Source organism: Oscarella lobularis, chromosome 9, assembly GCF_947507565.1.
Source record: "Oscarella lobularis chromosome 9, ooOscLobu1.1, whole genome shotgun sequence".
In the NCBI taxonomy this organism is placed as follows: Eukaryota; Metazoa; Porifera; class Homoscleromorpha; order Homosclerophorida; family Oscarellidae; genus Oscarella; species Oscarella lobularis.
Window position 1 is genome coordinate 1,221,140 of NC_089183.1, and position 22,823 is coordinate 1,243,962.

At 43.3% G+C, this 22,823-nt stretch overlaps 3 protein-coding genes across 4 annotated transcripts in view; 2 read left to right on the forward strand and 1 right to left on the reverse strand.

Moving 5' to 3' along the window:
* The window catches only part of LOC136191275 (serine/threonine-protein phosphatase 6 regulatory ankyrin repeat subunit B-like), a gene marked incomplete in the record, with an annotated part of 29,457 nt that overhangs the window by 684 nt on the left and 5,950 nt on the right, over positions 1–22,823 (forward strand).
* On the forward strand, positions 11,652–13,042 carry LOC136191289 (uncharacterized). The gene is made up of 5 exons (XM_065979618.1): positions 11,652–12,099; positions 12,152–12,212; positions 12,270–12,311; positions 12,367–12,669; positions 12,715–13,042. The coding sequence occupies exons 1-5, from the start codon at positions 11,740–11,742 to the stop codon at positions 12,723–12,725; spliced, it is 777 nt and encodes a 258-aa protein (XP_065835690.1). The 5' UTR covers positions 11,652–11,739; the 3' UTR covers positions 12,726–13,042.
* Positions 16,207–21,282, reverse strand: LOC136191284 (short transient receptor potential channel 6-like). 2 transcript variants are annotated; one of them, XM_065979613.1, is made up of 11 exons: positions 21,029–21,282; positions 20,765–20,933; positions 20,486–20,708; positions 19,535–20,133; positions 18,183–18,811; positions 17,761–18,023; positions 17,428–17,617; positions 17,183–17,357; positions 16,998–17,128; positions 16,827–16,943; positions 16,207–16,665 (listed from the first exon to the last, which is right to left on the reverse strand). In XM_065979613.1, exons 6-11 carry the CDS (start codon positions 17,859–17,861, stop codon positions 16,351–16,353), a joined length of 1,029 nt encoding a protein of 342 aa, XP_065835685.1. In that variant the 5' UTR covers positions 17,862–18,023; positions 18,183–18,811; positions 19,535–20,133; positions 20,486–20,708; positions 20,765–20,933; positions 21,029–21,282; the 3' UTR covers positions 16,207–16,350. The 2 variants fall into 2 exon arrangements, 1 of the variants encoding a protein (XP_065835685.1); XR_010670817.1 differs by lacking the exons at positions 16,207–16,665; positions 16,827–16,943; positions 16,998–17,128; positions 17,183–17,357 and having other exon boundaries at positions 17,478–17,617.

Consider the following 22,823-nt stretch of genomic DNA (forward strand, 5'->3'; position numbering starts at 1 on the left):
AGTTTTGGTGCCGTGAAAGCGGACAGTGCATTCTTTCGTCTTGGCTCTGTGACGGAGATGACGACTGTGGCGATTATTCCGACGAGCGAAACTGCTCCTCCTGTAGCGACAGCCAGTTTCGGTGCGACAACGAGAAATGTATTCTTAAAAGCTTCCGTTGCGACGGTGACAACGACTGCGAAGACAATTCAGATGAAAATAACTGCCCAACATGTACGTCCGACCAGGAAGTTCAGTGCGGAAACGGACAATGCATTCGCCAATCGGATCGCTGCAATGGCATTGACGACTGCAATGATGACGAACACAACTGCGGTACTACGGGTAGGACAGTACTAATACACTAATTGGTATATGTAGGTTAATTGTTTGGCTTGTCTTTTTGTATTGAAGCACTTGGGAGATGTGAAGCATACAGTGGTGGAGAACCGTGTGACAATAGTCGTGCGGGCTCTCGCGTCTTGTGGATTTACGCTACAATCAAAGCTACCTTAACTTTGAGACTTTAAAAGCCATTCGAAAGTACAATTTTACCTTGAATCAACGTCTAAGCAACAACAACAAGAGCGAGCAATGCATAGATGTTTTCATCAATCTCTACTGTCATATGCTTTATCCTGATTGTTTGACTAATAGTTCTCATTCTTATTCAGTGCCCTTATGCTCAACGGGGTGTTTTAAAGCATATGGCAATAATGGACGTTGCCTTCATAATTATAAAAAAATCAATAGACCTATTTCAACGTCATTTCGCCAGGAAACTAATCCGCCCCATTCACATGCCTTTCAGGGCGCCAAGGTGTGTCGATCTGCCACCAGCGAATTCAATATGTATGACGTTAAGAAATGCACCAGAAAGAATAGAAAATGGAACAGAAGCAAGTTTCATCAAGGGGGCCTATGATTTCATGGCTATTGCCGTTTTAACAACCCTTTGCGCAATGACGGTTTTGACTATTGCAATTGCCATTTTGTGCAAAAAACGTGTTGTCTGCAAACGACCCATTGCACAAGATGTCGTAGAAATGAAAACCTGCTCGAAAATATTTTGGGATTCTGAAATCGTTGCGAAAATAGATGACCTGGGCGTTTGCCCTTCGCGTCTAGCGGTAGAGAAGGAAATTGGAGAAGGTTGGTGAGCAATAATGATCTGTTTTGTTTGATACACGCCGACTTCTTTGTAGGTAATTTTGGAAGAGTCTACAAATGCCAATTGGACGGAAATACCGTTGCCGCAAAATCAGCTAAATCGGGTAATAGTGACGGGTTGTTTGAATATGAATAAGTGATGCACCTAAAAAACGTGTAGGAGTGAATGCGCGCGACTTCATATTCGAAGCACTTCGAATGAAATGCCTGCGTCATCAAAACGTTCTGTCCTTGATCGGAATTTGCTGGTCGTCCGATCCCGAACACGAGCAATACTACAGGCCACTGATAGTGCTTCCGTACATGGTTTTACAAGATTTGAGAACATACTTGGCCAAGAAAAAATCCCTTTATGTCCTATGTTTTCCAGCCGAGGACGGAGAAGACAAAACTATTATACCCCGTGACGTAACTTCTGTCATTTCATGTTGTCTTTGTAAATTATGCGATCCGTTTCTAGCTTTTCAGACTTATTCAGTTTGGATATCAAATTGCAAAAGGAATGGAGTATCTGTCAGGAAGAATGATACTACATCGAGATTTGGCAGCGCGGAATTGCATGTATTTGTCGACGTTATTAATCGTTTTAAACTTTTAGTATTCGATTGGTTTTAGGGTAGACTGGGATCTCACTATCAAAATCTCTGATTTCGGATTAGCCCGAGCATTGAAGGAAGACAAGGACTATTACCGGATTACACCAGGCAAAGTTGGACTACCGATTCGCTGGGTTGCTCTAGAAGGTTTAGCAGAAGGAATCTTTACGACAAAGAGTGACGTAGTGAGTCGGTTAGAGCGCAAACTAGACCTAGCGTAGTAATTTTGTGTCAATGCAGTGGTCGTATGGCGTTACGTTGTGGGAATTGATGACAATGGGAATGACTCCATATCCTGGTGTTGCCCTCGCTAACCTTGTTCCGCTTCTTCAAGAGGGAATGCGACTTGGCCAACCTAAGCATTGTCCTGATCAAATGTACAGTACTAACGATCGTTGATATACCGCGCCGTTAATTGCTTCAAAGTTGTTTGCTAATGTAGGTTCAAGATAATGGTTCACTGTTGGTCGGAAAACCCGGAAAAACGACCGTCGTTTCAGCTATTGGTCAACAATGTCAGTGAGTTTATGCTGGCAACCAAAGCAGCAGAATACACAAGTGTTTAGCAGCCTACAGTGAATGTTGAACTCTCTAGATTATCTCTTCAGACTAGTTTAGGCATTACGGTCAAATTCATCCAATTACTCTCTGATATTTAGTTATGTGTTTCGTTCGTGTTGGTATCTTTTTCATAGACTAGAAACCTTGAGCTGCTGAAACATGAATAAAATAGACTTCCACATAAATGGCTTCAAACGATAGACCAAGCGGCCGGACTAGCGAAATAAATTGCATGGCGCAGCTATATAGTCGCTTAGACGCCCGCGATTTACGACTCTTCGTCGCTCAACGCATTAACGAACAAAGCCAGAAGTGTAAATAAGGTAAGCCGCAGCAGTGAGGTCGCTTCCTTCGGCGCCGGGGGACCCCGATGCCGAAGCGCCGTCGATTTATGGGCGACGGCGGCTTTCTTCGACAAAAAACGCTGCCTGGAAGAGAGACCGGGAAAAGAACTACCCCCTCCTACTAGGGTCTTTACTTTATGAAGTATCTACTCTGGCAGCTCCAAATAATCGACTCGTTGATATTTCTGCTGCTAATGAAAGCCGAGTCGAGGTTAATTTACCTGAATGACGAATGGGGAACGGTCTGTGACGACTTGTGGGATTTAAACGATGCCAAAGTCGTGTGCAAACAGCTTGGCTTTCCCGATGCTCTCGCTTAAAAAGGAGGCATTATAAGCGAAGGCAATTGTTGTCTACAGTATTTCGATGGATAACGTTGTGTGCGACGGAACAGAAGGACAACCGCAAGATTGCGTATATGAACACGCCAACGAGTGCTGTCACCAGATTGCCGGAGTCGTCTGTAAAAAAATCGGTAATACGACGACTCTATATAAGTAGCGAAAATACGCCTGATACTTCTCTCTCTCTCTGTATCAGGCCCCCCAAAGTTCGGTTACTTAGCGTCCGAAGGACAAATAGAAATATTCTACAGCCGTTTGCGACGTCGTGAGGGGTCTTGTTGCCAGCCGTATCTGGCTTATAACTTTGAACGGAAGACCTCGGTTATAGATTTGTCTCAAGAAATCAATTCAAAGCCTACATTGAGGTCGTGTCATTATGCGACAATTCTCTTTTCTCGACGATTTACGCAAGTTTGCCCCCTCCTCCCCCCCCCCCCCCCCCCCCCCCGCGTGATCGATGATCGAAGCTCGCTTGTAATTCTCTGAAGTGGTAGATAGCTCAAACAACAGTAATAGCGAGGAGACGGGAAACGGAGGAGGAGCAATCGCAATCGGCGCGATTCAACTGATTTTTTGGGGGACCCCTTTCGTCGCGCGGGACATTTTCTCCCGTTCCACGCAACTTTTCGATCTAGAACGTTCTCAGCAAAGCTTTCTGTCGCCACCAGGCGCGATGTCTGCGATTTTGATCGGCTTCGCGCTTCGTACGTCGCCGCTTTGAGCTTACTAGCTTACTTTTCCCAGTCGATCGCTCTCTGCGTCGCTCGACGAGATCTTTGGGAGGAAGAAAGGCAAGGGAAACTACGGACTTGTCGTCGCAAAAGCCACGTACGTACGCTTCGCGAAGAAAAAGGAACGGTCGCTTCTAGTCCTTGACGTCCCGGATAGGCCTTGGGCGTCTAGAATCAAATTCTAGAATCCATCGACGTAATGACGATCGGCCGCGACGACGGGACGATAATCCACCTGAGAGAATCCGAGGCTATTTTCTTCCGTGGTCACGCGATCCGGATAAATGTTTACGGTGACCGAAATGTCTATGCAATCGAACTGAGTCGAGAAAGGCAGCGGTGAGAAACGGTTCAAGCGGCGTTCGATTGACTTAGCCGCTACTGGTGGTCTTAGAAGCCGGCAAGTCGACACGTACGTTGTTCGGGTAAGCGTGAGAGCCGGGTGTGCAAGGCCTTTCAGGTTTAAAGATGATGATCCTGGCCAGCTGGCCAGCGGAGCTTGCGTGGCCCGCGGGGCTCGCTCGGGCTTTAAAGGCTTTGCTGGCTTGACTGGTCCGCGTGGCTCGCTCGGCCCGCCTGGTGCGGATAGTACAGGGAGTGGCGTTCGATCCGAAGGGAGCCAAAGGTGATCCTGGAGAAAGAGGACCCAAAGGTGACAGGGGACTACGAGGAGATTGACATGAGCCAACGACTGAAGAAAGAGAAAGCAATCAAGTGGCGGGAGCGTTTGCTTGCCTCTGCCGCGCTCTCCAGCCGAGCACAGGATGCGTCAAACAGACGAAGAATGAGTTCCGTTCAACAGGAAAAAGGATAACATTCCCGTCACTATTATCCGTGCTATTATCATCATCGCTGCGATTGTGAATTGGGAGGCTGGTACCGTTTTGCTAATAGCGTAGGAGGACAAAAAAACGAATATTGCATGCCGGGAGGTTGGAGATGTAGTACGGCGTACGCTGGATGGCTCTCCGGGTCTCATCCGATGACAGTCGGAAAACAGGTATCCGGAGAATTGAAATTTGCAGGTGAAAGCTGCTGCGACGCTACTACGGCAGCAAACCGATCCAAATCATCAACTGCGGAGAATTCTACGTGCACTACCTTCCTCTGTCGCCTAGCAACAGCGTCTACTGCAGTAGATCGTAGGGTACGACTTCACTATATGCCTCCACTAACAGATCTTCGTGTTTCTTTAGCTAAGTAATCGATTGATGTTGTATAGAAAGAAGCTTCGCATACAGACGTAGTCAACAGACATTCTGAGTCCAAAAAGACTGAACGATTCGAAATTAGAAGCAGTCTTATAAATTATGGGTGCCCAGGCTCACGTGTTTGATTATGCGCGTGTGCAAGGGGCGTTCTCTCAGCAAAGGCAACGGAAATTTTTTAGCTCTTGTTGGAAGCCGCGACAAGTACCCAAAAAGAAGACGAACGATTTTCAACTTACCGGTATGTCAATGGTAATGCTGTGGACGGTCATTTGAAAGCCAGACACGCCTGCACGGTTACAACTTCATTACCGCGTTCTTCATGCACTGGCATCCGGAAATCTTTTGTACTCTCACCTGTAGCAACCGCGCGTGATAGCTAGCCCGCGGGAGACGTCCCGCGGTATAGCCTGCGATAGGGCTTTTACATGTCATGCCTGCAACTTAGAGAACAACCTTAGTCGCCGCGGCTTGATCAGATCGTTTTCGCGTAGCGTTCTACAATGGATGAAGCAGATTTCACAGATCGGGTTTGTAGTGTGCTATACTTTTACAGACAAGTTACTAATAAACTTTTAGAATCACGACGGACGTTTCTGGAAAGCGTGTTCTTTTGGTGAAGTGGAAATTGCAAAATCAGAAATCGATCATGGAGCGGATGTCAATGCGACAGACTGGGTTTGTATTTACTATTGTAGACATTTTTAATTAAATTAGAATCTCTAGGGTGGAAGAACGCTTTTATCAGAAGCGTGTTGTAGAGGTCACGTAGACATTGCCAAACTACTAATAGACGTTGGAGCGGATGTCCATAAGACAGACATGGTTTGATGTAGTGTGATATCTTATTTATTCAATATGTTCTTTATCTTATTAGAATGGAGGAGGACCGTTGTGGTCAGCGTGTTCTAACGGTCAGGTAGAAATTGTCAAACTTTTAATCGACGCTGGAGCGGATGTCAATAAGACAGACACGGTTTGTAGAATAAGCGCTCTACTTTTAGAGAGACACTGTCCTTTATCTAACTGGAATCTCTAGGTTGGAAGAATGATATTGTGGAAAGTGTGTTGTAATTGTCAGGTACGACTTGCCAAAGTATTAATCGACGCTGGGGCGGATGTCAATGCTACAGACTCGGTTTATAGCATTGCAATTTTATACCCTGTTTGTCTGGCTAACTAGAGAATTTTCAGGATGGATGGGGGCCTCTGTTAGAAGCGTGCTGTAACGGTCACGCAGAAATTGTCCAACTACTAATAGACGCTGGAGCGAATGTCGATAAAACAAACTCGGTTGTTGTAGCGCGTTATTTTAATGTAGCATGCTATTATTATCTTTTTCTTAGGATGTTAGTGGAGGAGGACCTTTGTGGCGAGCGTGCTCTAATGGTTACTTAAAAATTGTTGAACTATTAATCGACGCTGGAGCGGACGTCAATAAAACAGACAAGGTTTGTTAAAAGCGCAGAGGCGTGGCCAGGATTTCAGGAAGGAGGGTGCGGACAGGCGCTCGCTTCCGAAAAATTCCTTGTGATAACATCCACTTGCAGCTTTATTTTAAATATTTAATTATTCAAAGTTAACGAAAACTTTCAAACTTTAGGTCTTTGGGAAAACTTTCTATATACAGCCAAAGTCACCTACATAGACTAGTAAATGGCTTTTTTGCCGATAGGGTGCTAGACCACCCGCAAGCCTCGAGGCTTCTTGAATACGCAACAGAAGCGCTTTACGTTTACAAACACACTGTTCTTCATCTAAGCAGAATCTTTAGTATGGAACAGGGCCTTTGTGGAAAGCGTGTTGTAAAGGTCACTTGGCCATAGCCAAGCTTCTAATTGACGCTGGAGCGGATGTCAATAAGAGAGATGAGGTTTGTAGTGTACAGGCATTTTTTCGTTCTGTATTTATTTAGAATTGTTAGTTTGGAGAAGGACCTTTGTGGGCAGATTGTTCAATTTCTAATAACCAAATAGAAATTGCCAAACTCCTAATCGAAGCTGGAGCGCATTTCTCATACAGCTGGGCTTTAGTAGTGTGTTCCTTGTATAGATATGTTGTTTTTTGTCTGATTAGAATCTTTAGGCTGGAGGAGGGCTTTTGTTGAAAGCGTGTTCTAAAAATTACGTAGAAATCGCAAAACGTTTAGTTGATGCTGGAGCGGACATCAATAAGACGGATGAGGTTTGCAGCGGTGTGTTACTTGGATGTTTGTTATCTCATTATAGAACTTTAGTACGGTAACGGGCCTTTGCGGAATGCCTGTTCTAATGGTCACAAAGACATTGCCAAACTACTAATCACCGCTAAAGCAGACGTCAATAAGACAAACTCGGTTGTAGTAGCTATTACCTTATATAGACATGTTTCTTATTAGAATATTTAGGATGGAAGAGGGCCTTTGAGCGCAGCGTGTTCTAACGGTCATGTAGATATTGTCAAACTATTAATCGACGCTAGAGCGGATGCCAATAAGACAGACTTGGTTTGAGTGTGTTACTGTAAAGGCATGTCGTTTGCTATCTGATTATAGGAAGGAAACGGACCTTTGCTGAAAGCGTGTTCTAACGGTTACAAAGTTATTGCCAAACTGCTAATCGACGCTAGAGCGGATGTCAATAAGATAAACTTGGTTTGTTACTAGTATTCTGTTACTAGTATTGTCAGAGGCGTCGGAACCGGGGGTCCAGTTGCGTGTACTCTGGCCCCCATTTTTACTGCAAATTACTCAATTGCTTAACGCACCTTATCAGAGGGCAGAAAATGATGTGGTGACATTTTCACTTTTTACGTGACGGTCAGACCCTTCACAAATTTTTTGAGCTTAGTTTTCTTTCTATGGCTCCTTAAATTCAAAATTCCTTCCGACCCTGCTGATTTATAACAATGTTTTCTTTATCCAATGAGAATTTTTAGGATGGAAGAGGGCCTTTGTGGGCAGCGTGTTCTAACGGTCAGGTAGAAATTTTTCAACTATTAATCGACGCTGGAGCGGATGTCAATAAGACAGACGAGGTTTGTATTAGTGTGCCACTTTTTATAAATGTTTACTGAATCTTTCAGAAAGAGCAAGGGCCGTTGTGGACAGCATGCACTAATGGCCATGTAGACGTTGTCAAACTATTAATCGAAGCTGGAGCGGACGTCAATAAGACAGACGATGTTTGTAGTAGCGTGCTACGTTTATAAAAGTTGACTGGAAACTTTAGAAAGAGCAAGGGCCGTTGTGGACAGCATGCTTTAATGGTCAAGTAGAAATTGTCAAACTATTAATCGACGCTGGAGCGGAAGTCAATAAGACAGACGTGGTTTGTATCAGTGTACCACTTTTATAAATGTTTACTGGAAACTTTAGAAAGAGCAAGGGCCGTTGTGGACAGCATGCTCTAATGGTCACGTAGAAATTGTCAAACTATTAATCGACGCTGGAGCGGATGTCAATAACACAGACGAGGTTTGTAGTCGTGTGTGTACGTTTAATAATGTTCAATAGATTTTTTAGAAAGAGCAAGGACCTTTGTGGACAGCATGCTCTAATGGCCATGTAGAAATTGTCAAACTATTAATCGATGCTGAAGCGGATGTCAATAAGACAGACGAGGTTTCTGCTACTTTAGTACACATTCTGTTGTTTATCTTATCCTCATTTAAATCTTTAGCGCACACGTAAGCCTTTGTGGCAAGCGTGTTCTAAAAATGACGTAGAAATTTCAAAACTTTTAATCACTGCTGGAGCGGATGTCAATAAGAAAGACGGGGTTCTTAGCAGTGTGCTGCATGTTGTTCTTCATCTAATTAATATCTTTAGACGGGGGAAGGACTTTTGTTGCAAGCGTGTTGTAAAAATTGGGTAGACATTTTCAAAATGTTACTCGACGCTGGAGCGGACGTCAACGAGACAGGCTATGTTTGTAGTATTGTATTGTTTTACCTTTATAAACCTTACTGGAAGTTATAGTTTCTAAGAGGGCCTTTGTGGAAAGCGTGTTCTGATGGAAACGCAGAATTTGTCAACCTGTTAATCGACGCTGGAGCGGATGTTAATAAGAGAGACTTGGTTTGTAGTAGTGTGTACAATATAGACATATAGCATTGTCTTTCTATGTAATACAAATCTTTAGGGTGGAAGATCGCCTTTGTGGGAGGCGTGTTCTAATGGTCACCTAGAAATTTCCAAACTATTAATCAACGCTGGAGCAAATATCAATAACTTGGACGGGGTTTCTCGAAAATGTGATTTGTGTGCTTGCTGATTTAATTAAATATTTAGAAAAACATTTCCGTCCTGCACGTCTTCATGAAACTTTGTCGAAACTTTTCAGGTATTTCAGATTTTGAAGATTAAATAGTACTTGTCTAATAGAGTGGCATAAATTTAGTTCAACATTTGAATTTTTTGAGTTTCATTTTGACTAAGGACCTTAGTCTCGTGAGCTGCTGTGGAGAGGTAAAGCGGTCTAATTATAATAATACAAATTTCATAGCGTTTAAAATGGGCTAATTATACCTTACTTTTAGATTACTACTAGTTGTTTAGATTATTTGATTTTGCAATTGTTTCAACAGCTTTTCCGTGATCAAATTTCTGCATTAAATAATATCTCTGTTCTGTTTGTGCTTGCAGAGCATTTTTGTTTGGGTACGTATAAATGTTATAGCTGCAAAGCATTTACTTCTTAAGGCTAAGTTATTCATGCAGCAAATATTTACCATATTGAAACTAAAACTTCAGAATTCAGAAAAATAATAATATGGAGCTCTACGTGTGTTTATCTCCTTTTATAAACTTACCATAAGTAGATGTTTGGTTGAAAACATAACATTAGAATGGATGTTTTAGGATAATTTGCTTCCGCACGAATATCCTTGTCCAACTGAAGTGAGACAATTTCTGTTTGAATCGTGGGTCAGTTATCTGTTTCTTGTGAAATTTGGTAAACATTTCCGTTTCCTTCAGGTTAAATATAGATACCACGAACTCTTTTCGCAAGGCACAACAAAACCGAAGCTAATCAAGGTTTGTGTTATTGGAGATGCAAGAGCTGGTAAAACAACTTTAATCAAAACTCTGCGAAACATTGACTGGAAGAAAGAAAGTTATGATCGCCGGACGGTTAGCATGGAGGTTACGAAAGCAGCCATTAAACCTGCTGGAGACATAGTTTTCTGCGATTTCGCAGGGCAGCCTTACTTTCATAAAACGCACGGTCTCTTCTTCTCCGACTCTACGACAGTTTTTCTTCTCGTTGTTGACTTAACAAAAAGTAGCAGCGAACTACAGGAATCGAGTTTCTACTTTTGCTCATTTGTGAAATGCAGCGTTGGCCTCACAGAGCAAAAAAAAGCGTTTGTTATTGTAATAGGAAGCCGAAAAGATGAGCTTCAAAATTTGGAAAATGGAGAAATGAAATTGCGACATCTTGTCGTGAACCTTCGGAAAACGTATTGCCGTTGGTTTAACTTTTTCGAAAGACACTTTGTTTTAAATTGTCGACAGCGGAGGTCAAGAACGTTGGATCTACTTAAACAAGCTATTGGAAAGGTCAAAACACTTGTAATTGAGGTAATAACTGCTATAGGTCTGACATATTTTTAAGCCAATTTTTTTGAAAAGGCATCTAAAGATGTTCCACTTATCGTTGAGGCGATGGTGAAGTCTTTCTTGCCTACATTGCGGCATCCGTTTCAAAGACTCCGGCTGTCTCTAATAAAGCGTTTTTTTGGTAGCGGAGAAAGTGAATCGACTAGCGAAATACGGCAGAAAATGCTATCTTCTTTGAGGAAGAAGTCATTAATTCCTCTAAGAGAAGTGAGTCACATCAAGATACACATTGCAGCATGCTTGCTAAATTGATGCATGCCATGTAGGATAGCTGTTATAACATTCGCGTAATGGACGAGTGCGTTTTCAAACAGCTGCTTGTGGACAGCCTTTGGCCTGGTCTTTCAAATGAGATTCAAGATTTGCTCGTCGAGTTCTTGCAAGGAATCGGCGAGGTTAGTAAATTCAGTTCTTTACCTTTCTTTATAGAGGTACATTGCATTGTATATTGCAATGTGTTTTTCTCAAGATCTTTGCCATTAAAGACAAGATTATTTTGAATCCTCCTTGGCTATGTCAGAATGCCTTTGGCCCGCTGCTATCACCTCCAGAGTCCGCGGAATTTCCTATTAGCCTTCAGTGCTCCTCGCCTGGTACAGCAGCGAAGGAGAAGATCCAATGTGCTCTTGAAGCATTCAACAATGAAAAATGGGAGAATATCGACGAGACGATATCGCTATTATGTCATTTGGAAATTTGCTATCCTCTTCCCGACGAACCAGATGCATATCGGTTTCCGGCTTTATTAAATCAGGAACGACCACCTGAAGTGTGGAAGGAGAATTCTGAAATGAAAATATACGTTGGACGACGCTTGATAAAAGCTGAAGAAACAGACATTATAACTCCAGGAACGATGCCGTTTCTTCAATGCCATGTTCACAATGCCGCTTGTTTCCGTGGTATAAAGCCTGTTATTTGGCAAGGTGGGTTGATGATGCACGAGACACTGGACGGTCGTTCCGTTGAAGGAATGATAAGGTTGCAGCAGAAGGATAAAGCGCTGGATTTTGTTGTTCGTGGCCCAACTCACTCGGAGAAAGAGTGCATGAAGTTCCTAACTAATCTAAAACAAATTGGCGAAAAAGTTCTTTGGCAAAGGAGTCCAGGGACAAATATCCTACATTTGTACATCAGCTGCGCCGAATTAAAGCAGCTGAGAGATTTTCCACTAGCATACGCAAAAGAGAAAGTTGACGAGAGAATGAAGACTTCAACCAAGTCGCACGTTCTAATTAGCGAAGGAACGACCAGAGATAGTCTTAGAGATCTCTTCGCTCTTCCAAACAATCACGTCAATTTTTTGTCTTACAACACACGCTGCGCTATTATAATGTGCCTCGAGAAAGACGATGCAGGAAGGGAAACTTTGAAAGAGCATTTGCAAGGCCTATCGCAAGCCGACAAAGTGAAATGTCACACTGCAACAATGCTGCTTTCTACTTGGACTGATAATCTTTGCGCCACAGCTGAGAGCCTGGCTGATGCCGCTCGACAATCAAGTCTATCGTATTTGCTAGCTTTGCTGGATGAAGATGGCGCAATTGAACTCTCCGATGAGACAGTAACTAGATATATCAATTATATAATGATGAGCTGTATTGATGTTTTAACAGAAGGTGAAGGCTGAAAAAGACTTGAATTTGATCCGAACAAGTTCTCCCTCCTTACTGAAAAGTTAGCCTGATTTTTGTACGCTGTAAAGCGATACTATGCACGTGAAACGATTTCTAGGACGCTTTGTTGGAACAGCAGCTAGCCTGTCACGTGAAGAAGGTGTGCACTTCCAGTTTATTCATGTTTATCTCCTACCTATCTCCGACCTTTTTAGATGTGGCTTTCGTATTTGATAACGAGTTCCTTGATACACCGATGACTTCACAAGAACGATTACGAGCGGCACTGCGGATTCAACCCAATTGGAGTATTATTGGGAGAATCTTGGGCCCAAAACCTTTTGAGCATTTTGAAATGCACGCATTTGAAGAAAAAAGAAACAATCGCGACAGAGCTCTAGACATGCTGGACGCGTGGGCAAACAAGTTCGGCGCGAGAGCAACCCGAAGGCATTTTATCAATGCCGTGAAGGATCCTGACGTCGGCTACTCAGACGAAGTAGCCAATATTTTTTCTGGTAAGCTTTTCGTTGGGTTACGCTTTCACTGATCACCTCTTTTAGGCCCACACTGACTTTTTGCGTATCTGAGTCAGCGATTGTGCACGTAGAATATAGTATGGCAACCACAGTAACACAGTCTAAGTCACCGTCAAAAAGTATGATACGTTTCTTCGTTGCACGTATATCCCCCAAATCTCACCTCCCGACCTTACTGTTTTTTTTGGATGCCCGTATCATTTAGTTCTCATCTTTTTGCTTCGTTTTCTCGAGGGAGGATTGGTTACCTGACACGACTTTGGTATTTCTATAGTTATTTTATTTATTATTTTGTATTTTATTGTTATTTCATTGTAATATTATTTCCCTGGCGCTTCCCACATCATCTTCAAGTGGGAAGGGTTCCTTTAGGCCAAGAGAAGAATCGCATTAGCTCTAGTAACTCGTACAGCGCAAAGCAATTGTAATTGATAGCTAGGGTCTATATTTTATAAAGTGTCTGCTTTGGCAGCAGCAAATAATCGTCTCGTTGATGGTTCTGCTGCTAATGAAGGTTGAGTCAAGGTTTACATGAACGGCGAATGGGGAACGGTCTGCAACGACTTCTGGGATCTAAACGATGCCAAAGTCGTGTGAGAACAGCTTGGCTTTGCCGATGCTCTCGCTTACAAAAAGGAGGCATGTTTAGCAAAGACAATGGTAGTACAGTATTGGATATCACTGTGTGCAACGGAACAGAAGGACAACCGCAAGACTGCGTATATAAACACGCCAACGAGTGCCGTCACAAGGCAGATGCCGGATTCGTCTGTAAAATCGGTAATACGATGACCCGATATGAGTACTGAAAATACGCCTGATACTTCTCTCTCTGTATCAGGCCCCCAAGGTTCGTCTTGTAGGCGGTTACTCAGCGTCCGAAGGACGAATAGAAATAATCTACCACCGTTTGCGACGACGTGTGGCGAGTCGTGAGCAATTCAATTTTCTCGACGATTTACACTGCAAAAGAAATTACGAGAGTTTGGGCCCCCCGGCCCCGTGGATCGATGATATCGAAGCTCGCTTTTAATTCTCTGAAGTGGTAGCTCAGACAAAAGAAATGGCAAGGGGACGGGAAACGGAGTAGGAATCGGCGCGCTTCACCTGATTTTTTGGGGGACCCCTTTGATCATGTTTGATCGCGCGGGTTAGATAGATAGATAGATGTTTTATTTTAGTACGGAAAAACCATTAGCTCAGAGGCCAATCTTCCTGGTACCGTACATTAACTAGAGATAAATTAAGCCACTAAAATTAAATATATCAATTTTCAGAATTATAAAGTTTAAGTCTGATTTTAAAAGCTGCCAAATTCTTTATTCCTCTTAAATCAGAAGGCAGCGAGTTCCATAATTTCTGCGCACGATAGGCCGTCGATCTTTTCCAAGCCTCAGTTCGAGGCCTATCAACGCAAACACCAGATGACGATAACCTAGTGCCGTGATTAGAGTTTGAAATCGCCTTAAAAAAGCGCCCAATCAAAGGGGAAGACGCTGAAAATAAGGCTCGATGAGCAAATTGGCCAAGCTGAGAGCAGTGCCGGGACGAATAGGATCGCAGACGATACTTTGAAAAAAGCGGGACCCCTTTTCTCTCGTTCACGCAACGTTTCGAGCTTGAACGCGCTCGACAAAGCTTTCTGTCGTCACCAGACGCGGGGTTCGCAATTTCGATCGGCTTCAAGCTTCGTCGCCGCTTTGTGCTTACTTTTCCCATCAAATGCGCAGCCGATCGTTCTCTGCGTCGCTCGACGAGATCTTTGGGCGGAAGGAATGCAACGGATACAAAGACGGAAGAGACTGACTTGTCGTCGCAAAAGCCACGCTTCGCGAAGAAAAAGGAACGGTCGCTTCTAGCCCTTGCAGGACGTCCCGGATAGGCCTTTGGCGTCTACAATGAAATTCTAGAATCCATTGACGTAATGACGATCGGCCGCGACGACGGGACGATAATCCACCTGAGAGAATCCGAGTTCCTTGGTCACGCGATCCGGATAAATGTTTACGGCCGGTGACCGAAATGTTCATCTGAACTGCAATATCGAACAGCGGTGAGAAACGGTTCAAGCGGCGTTCGATTGACAGTGACTTAGCCGCTACTGGTAGTACGTCGCAGAAGCCGGCAAGTCGACACGTTGTTCGGGTCTGAAATCGTGAGAGGCGATGAAGGTCGGCCAGGTGTGGATGAGCTGGATACAGGGAGTGGTGTTCCGAAGGGAGCCAAAGGTGATTTTCGAAAAAAGGACGCAAAAGCAAGTGCTGAAGAAAGACCATGAAAAGCGGTGGAAGCGTTTCTTTGCCTCTGCCGTGCTCTCCAGCCGAACACAGTATGCTGTCAAACAGACGAAGAACGATTTCCGTTCGTCGGGAAAAGGGACGGAATTCTGGTCGCAATTATCTTGACGTCATATCGATGCGATTGTGGATGGCGTCGCTTTGCTAATAGCATAGGAGGCTAAATAAACGAATACTGCATAGGTTGGAGATGTAGAACGGCGTACGCTGAATGGCTATGATAGTATCCGGGTCTCATCCGACGACAGTCGGAAAATAAGTATCCGGAGATGTGAAATTTGAATGCAACGCTGTGGACAGCAAACGATTGAAATCATCAACTGCGGAGAATTCTACGTTAACGTGTACTATACCTTCCTCCGTCGCCTAGCAGCAACGTCTACTGCAGTAGATCGTAGGGCATGACTCTATCATGCGTCCACTGCGTGTCTAGGCTATGACCTACTGTACGTCTTTTGTCTGAAAATATTTCAAGTGCCTGAATGCCTCTAATGAAAGAACAACGAATCGTTGTATATGCTGCCCTAATCAATTGGATTCTTGCTGCCTCATTTTAAAGTCAGCAAGATCCTTTTGGTCACAAATATGGAGAAAATGTAAAAAGGGACAACGAACAAGGCAATGTTACGATCACGATGATACGATAGAACGTCCGAGCGAAGTTAGTCGTCTATTTCCGTCTTCTACGTCTTCCCAGGGACTGTATTCCGTGATTGAAAATTTTTAGAGACACTTAATCGCCTATGATCTAGACTTCCACAAGGCTTTCGATTAGCGTTCACGCATGCTAAGCAAGCTCTGTGTGGCATTGGGGGAGACCCTTTCAGTAACGGGGTAGTAGGCGAGTTTTCTTTGCTAGAATGTGGCTTTTTGAGCTTCAGACGAGCCCGTAATTGCCGGTACCTCAAAAATCTTTCTCGCTTTTGTGCCACTCTTTGAACTTACCTTACGCATCTGTCGAGTAGACCGTACTATTGTATATAGATGCTTCTTTGCCCTTGTGTAAAGCCAGTGGTCAAATGAGCTAGCGTCGCTAACGCGACGTCGCTCTCGTCTCTTCGTGGCACGAGGCGCTAGCGCACTTTAGAGTGAGAGCCCTTTCGAAGGGAGTTCTAAGGCGGCGCATTTCTGTCTGGATCGATAAATTTCTGGCGTGAAATGCGTGTTCTGTTCTCTTTTCGGCTGAAGGCAGAAGCATAAGGAGCGGCCAAGCATGCAAGAGCTTTGAAATAGTATTACGAATACTAGTATACTGTAGAAACAAAAATAGGTGCGAGTAAAAGGTTTTTTCAAATCAAAAGCATGCAGCGATTAAAATGTAGCGCGACTATTAGCACTAAAAATGACAAAAAAGCAAAAATGTTTAGGATGATGATTCAGCCTTTCTCGCACCAGTGTGATCGGCGCTTACACTACGAGTTGCACTAGAAAATTCCGAGCGAACCACTGCTACTTTTCTGCTTTTCGCAGCCTTCGAGATCTTCCTTCTTCTCCTCCACTTTTTCTCTTCTGGTCCGACAGAGCTGTAGGCTCGTAGAAAGGGAGCAATCTCCGGTATCAAAGACATTGATGCTTCTTGGCTATTTTCATGAACTAGTACTTCATCACTTGTCGAAGGCTCTTCCGGAATAACTTCAAGACCCCCAACATGGATTACGCTGATTCCTCTGTCATCAAGCTAAGTAAAAAATACAAAAACTTGGAAATTTTCTTTTATACGACACTTATGATTAAAGCATTAACTTTGTGCTACGGTTAATTTTTGCGTAACCTGTCGTGTAATACAGTGATGAATAGGCCGTTTTTTAGCGATTAATACAAACAGAGAAATGCTCTTACTTTTTGAGTTTTGGGCTCGCTGATTTCCTTGGGCTCCTCGGGCTCCTTGGGCATTCTGATCTCCTTTAGCAGTCCAAAAATCTTCTCCAAATTCTCCTCCAGATACGTAAGTCGTTTCTATCAAAAATGATACGGCAAGTTTCATTGCAGTAGGCAAAAGTTTTCACTTACAAGAACTTCGTCTATGTCTGATCTAATGCACACGTTCTTGCCCCTGACTTCACGAATTCTTTCGTCGACTTGAACTTGAGCTTCACGTCCTGTTGTGACTTGTTCTTTAGCAACTAATGGCAATTCGTCATCTTGTAGACAGATATAGTAAAAAAATCTATTTGCTACACTAGAACTGATTTGCACTTTGACGTGAATTCTCCGTTTACGCTGAGCCTCCTCTTTATAAGCTCGAAATGAAGACTGAATCTTTTGCTCCACCATGCAGACACAGGCAAATGGCAGGGGAAAAATTACTTCGGGCTCCAAATCAGAAATAAAAATGGCCCTCATACACTTCCATTCGTTCTCAGCGTTATCCTTAGGATAACAATATACGGTATAAGTTATTGCGCGTTAATAATCCTGATATGACTCACTAAATACTTACATAAACGTTTTGAAAATTAGATGCCACTAAACCAGTTAACACGGTTAGAAGTATTACGGCTCCAACGAGAAGCCACGTTCCAACAAAAACGCGCAAGAGAGTCGTCTCTTCACCTAAATTAGTTTCATACGACGTCAAACCTCGCATTCCAAACAAAGTCCAATAGAGGCTTTCAATGGAATGAAATAGGCTAAAACAAAACAAAAAATTATCAGAAAGAAGGTACGTTTTAGTCACGTTTTGCATTTTATAAACATGCACGATATTAGAGTTGCTTCTGCAATTAATTAACAGTGCAATCTACTTATACGTGCCATAAAGTTACCGCTGTACCTTGATAATTCTTTGCCGTAAAACGAAGGGTCGCTTGCGTGAGCAGCCTGATTTGCACTTGTCATGACTGCAGCAAATGCAAGCCCAAAGATCAGGAACATCACAAAGAAATATGCCACGTCCTTCCCTAGTGACCAAATTGCGAGCTGCAAAGGACCCAGAAAGCTATGCAATTGAAATTTGATCAAGATATTCAAGCAGCCAAAAGTAGCAGCAAAACCCAGCAGGATCTGAGATGCTGTTAAATACTTGCAGGAAAAGTTCTAGGCAAAAGCAATCAATTGTACTCGTCTCTAGCCTGTTACTAGACCTTCTCCCGTGATCCCGCATGGGGAAAGGATTAGGAGAAGGTCTGGTGACAGGCTAACTCTTCTCGGCGTGCAAATAACTAAACATATTTGCATGCTGCTAAAATAGCTTACTATGCTTGCTTCGTTTTCTCGTGTAGCAAGAGTTGTGTTGATGTTCACAGTGCACACTTGCTCGCTACGAACGATGGCGTAGGTTGTTACAAAACCTACCACACTAAAAAAAAGAAAACATTGATGATATGTCCAAAGACACGTGAATCAGTCTTCCATTTTGACTTTCGGCACCAAATAATAAAGTAGATTACTTCACTGATTATGTAATCAGAGCAAAAGACAAGAACAAGTGCTTCAAAAGACGCACTCAAATTTTCATGAGGAACTTCGCGGTTGACGTGGTTGTACGCGTACTGTTCGATTAGAGCAAGTAGAAGAGCTACGAAGACAACAAACATAAAACACTGGGCAGTGTATGCAATAGCCGGAATGTAAAGAATTCTCAACCAATTCGAGGTAAGAGAGAAAGTTGCGATGTAGATGACATTTTCGAAGAAAAAGAGGATAAGAAGCCAGAAATAATGATACCAAGAGAGGCCTTCTACTACGGCTAGCTCGAGTCGCGACTGAAGACGTTTGTACCGACTTTGATCTCGCAGAAACACATCTCCATCAAAAGACTTGTCGATAGAAGTGCCATACCACGTAAGATTGACATATTGCTGAACGGTTCCAGACGCCAGGTACTAAAAAGTAGCAAAATTAGCGTTGTTGCACTTTACATTTAGATCCCCTAAAAATACATCATGCACATGTACTACACATAAATATAGGATTCCTCAAACTTCTTTACTCGAGTGTGAAGTAACAAGAAACCTTGCCTCTTATTATATAATCGTGTTTGACCTTTTAGGCTAATGTTATGTAGCAAATACGATGTCTTAGTAATTTCACTTTAGTGTAAGCACCATTACGCGTTCAATATTGACTAGTAAACCGAAATTGTGTCATTCTGATGCACGTTTTGTTTAGCACGCTGTTAACAGCAGGAAATAATAGATGCAGACACCCCATTGACAACGACTCTTTGCTACTACTGTATAGACATCAATGTTTAGTTTGCAAATCTTATTTTGTTTCTTTTATGTAGCCTAGCCTTTAGTTATGACCTGTTTTCAACGTTTTGCAAAAGCCGTCCAAACATGCACAATCTATAAAAATTCCCGCATCATATAATCTTCCGTAAGCTAACGAGAGACAATCTCTTTCTGCACCTGCATCTATTTTTAAACATTTTAAAGTTCGAGTCGTATTTCCACATAACGTTTTTCCCCCCAACATATATGTAATCAAACACGCTAATTATTAATTAATTAATTAATTAAAGGCAACAACAAGTAGGAAATGAAGCACTAATTAGTGCAAAACCTCAACGCCCAACGATCTCTACAGAACTGAAGAATATTTACCTTCTTGAGGCCGCTCTTTTTGGCAAGATTGACATTTTCGTCACTTACGATTTCAGCAGTTTCCTTCCTGTCTACAGCCTTCGCAGCGTCGCCCATCAAGGTGACTGCTACGTTCTCCAACTCCGTATAAGTAGCCTCAAACCGATCCTTTGTTTCTTCAAACATGTGCTTCTTCCCTCGCTCTCGCAAATGATTGACAAGTTTGAGGCAGAAGTCCAACGGACGCTTTCGAAAACCAAGCGTGTGTGTTGCTTTGTGAACATAAGCTTCCAGTTTATCATTATCATTTTCGGAGAACTGCGGTATGCTGTCGCCAAACTCAGCATGGTAATCCAGGAGTAAAACAACATTGGCCTTTTCCTTACATACATTTGATTGTAAGGCGTAGTCTAAAGCGGTTTTTTTCTCCTTGTCTTTCTGATTTATTACTTCTGGCAATTTTTTGTCACTAAGAGCGTGTTCAGCTTTTTCACAAAAAAATCGCAGAAGGCTGGGGTGAACGTTAGCCAAAGCAACAGAGTGAAAGATGGTTTGCTCCTTTTCCTCGTCGCTAGACGTGAAAAACGTCGCAGATTTTAAGGCAGTGCAGGTTTCTATCCCTGGAAAAAGGAATGTGTTTGTTTTAGGGGGAAATCAACAAAACAAAAGTCTGCAGGGTTGGCACACAAACGTTGTTTAGAGTTTGAGACTCTAGAGGCCCTGCCCTTTCCCTGTCACTTAATTGCTACAGGTGAGAAACAGCACAGAAATTCACGTCGTTTACATATACACAAGTAAACAATGCAAGTGCCCCGCCTTCCATTTCGTTACGTGCACGGCCTCCTACAAGCCAAAGCATGCAGAGGAGGACATCAGCAAACAAACAAAAGTAGTTATTTTGCACACAGATCCTCGTCAGAACCTTCGACGCCAAGACGCGTACTAACTATGTAGTTTGGGAAACTCACATACCGTCTTGTATGAATTTGCTCTCGTCTTCGTTCATGAAGCGTTTGCTGTAAGCGTAATTCTTTTCCAAAGACGTGAAGAAAATTCGAAAAGCTTTCAGCGAGGTTCCTTCACTGGTCTTCTGTAGTTTTTTGAGTTCTTTAGATATCCAATCGTTTTCATCTAGAGAAAAAGGCTTATCAGAACTCGACGGTGGGCCGGAATCGCTAGTATCTGCCATATTGAACTGCAACACAAATCGCATGAACTATATAGAGTAGAGAAATAGCTCTTTTAAGTCACCTTGCAGCGGAGCAAAGATGGGTGGAGCGCTGTTTACCAGCTTCTTCTACCTCGTGAGCAGTGACACAGGCATGCATACACTCATGGCCAAATTGAATAATTAGATTTATCCGGTCTTCCTCGGAAAACTTCCCCTGGGTCCGATCGAAGCATGTAGGCGCTAAGGGACCTAAAAACCGTTTTAACGTACAAGACCAGGGCTAAAAAAAGCAGCAATGCTGCTGCTGCCATATATACCGTGACCCAGCATGACGTAGAGGGCACCCGGCCGGTTATTCGAACGTCGACTGCGTCCGTATTCAGCTCCAAGGATCAGGTACGCTTCGAATGAGTAGACTCTGAACATACGCGCGACAGGACGACGCCCAGGACGGCGACAGTCTGCTCAACTGTAGGGGAGGGGTTCCCAATTATGGACAGTCCCGGAAGGTCCTCTGTTTGTTCGAGCACTACGATATAAATATCCCACCGTTCGAGCTCCCCCATACCTCATCTTAGAGCTAAAGGAAAGACGATTCTGCGGTAGGAGTTTCGGGTGTCTGCGACTGCGCATTTGCATGCTGACGCAGTGGCGTAGCCAGGATTAAGCGGAGGTAGGTGCTGAAGTTCGCGCGAAAATTTTTGGACCACGCCCCTTTTCTATTTGGCTATTTAAGGCCTCTAACGAAAAACAGTGCGTAGGCCCAAAGTAACACAACAGAGATAGTAACTTCGGATTGTGTACAAAGCTTTCTGGAACGAGTACATATGTAGGCATATTACATAGCATAACTGGCACATAACATTTGAGCTTAATTATTAACGCTCATCGAAGGAACGCAGTAAATGAGCACGTTGGGTTTGTCTTCGCTCGCAGCACGCAAACCCAACTGCGAGCTGAAAACGTGTCACTTGATCATGCACCCGAGGGGGCCATGCAGGGAAGGGTAACTCTGTGCCACCTTTACTCGGCAGGGGAATCGCTCTTTTGATATATACATGTAATCAGAACACCTAAAATCTGTGGTGTAAAGGCATAGCCACCAGGTGCCCTATTCCCATTTTTACAGAAAGGACATATTTCCGGGCAGATTAAGGTGTGGTTAGGCAATGTGATTCCCATAATGCACATGCTGTAGGCACTAACAGAGATCGGACACCGTGCTAAGGGTGTTCGGGGATCACATGATGGCTAACAACGGGCCATCATTATCTAGTTTAATTATTTTCAGCAAACTTGAGGGGGTGCTCGAGCACCCAAAGCACCCCCCCTGGCTACGCCACTGACTGACGCACAAAGTTTACCTAACCTAGGCTGTTTTTACCCAAATGACGACGTGAGCGCTAATGATGGACACCCCGTATCTTCGCCGCACTTCAACGTATACATGCATGCTATATATCAAACGAAAGCTCAGACATTCCTCTTTTACATGATTCGCGCGGTAACAATTTTCGTAAAAAATTCGGGCAGAAAACCGCGTTTTTGTAAAGCGGCGAAATATTCTATTACGATCTACTTCTTTTGAAGCAACCTTTAGTCAAGTCTATTATCCATGCTAGAAATTTCTTTTCATTATACTAAGAATGTCTTTCCTTGAAATTAGTTGTCAAATTCAATGGCACCATGCTTGCCTGTATGCTGATTCGCGAGGCCGCAGGTCAATTCTCACTTCAATCTACTTTAGAACACTGCAGACCTAACTTGGCACTAATTTATTACGCCTATCCTTCACAACTTGCAACGCGGAGTGGACAAAGGAAGCTCACTCGCATATCCGGGGCATAGCCAAAACTCTTTCTCCTTTGGCAAAGTATTGCGCTACAACAGTGTCAAAAATCAATGGATTAGTGTAGTAATTTTGAATACAGAAAAGTGAACAGTAAACAGTCATTCACAATTGAGTATTCACTATTCACTTTTCAGGATCAGTATTCAATATCGAGTATTCACTTTTTAACTGTTCAGTATCACTAATCCATTGATTTTTGACACTGTTGTAGCGCAATACTTTGCCAAAGGAGAAAGAGTTTTTGGCTATGCCCCCGGATATGCGAGTGAGCTTCCTTTGTCCACTCC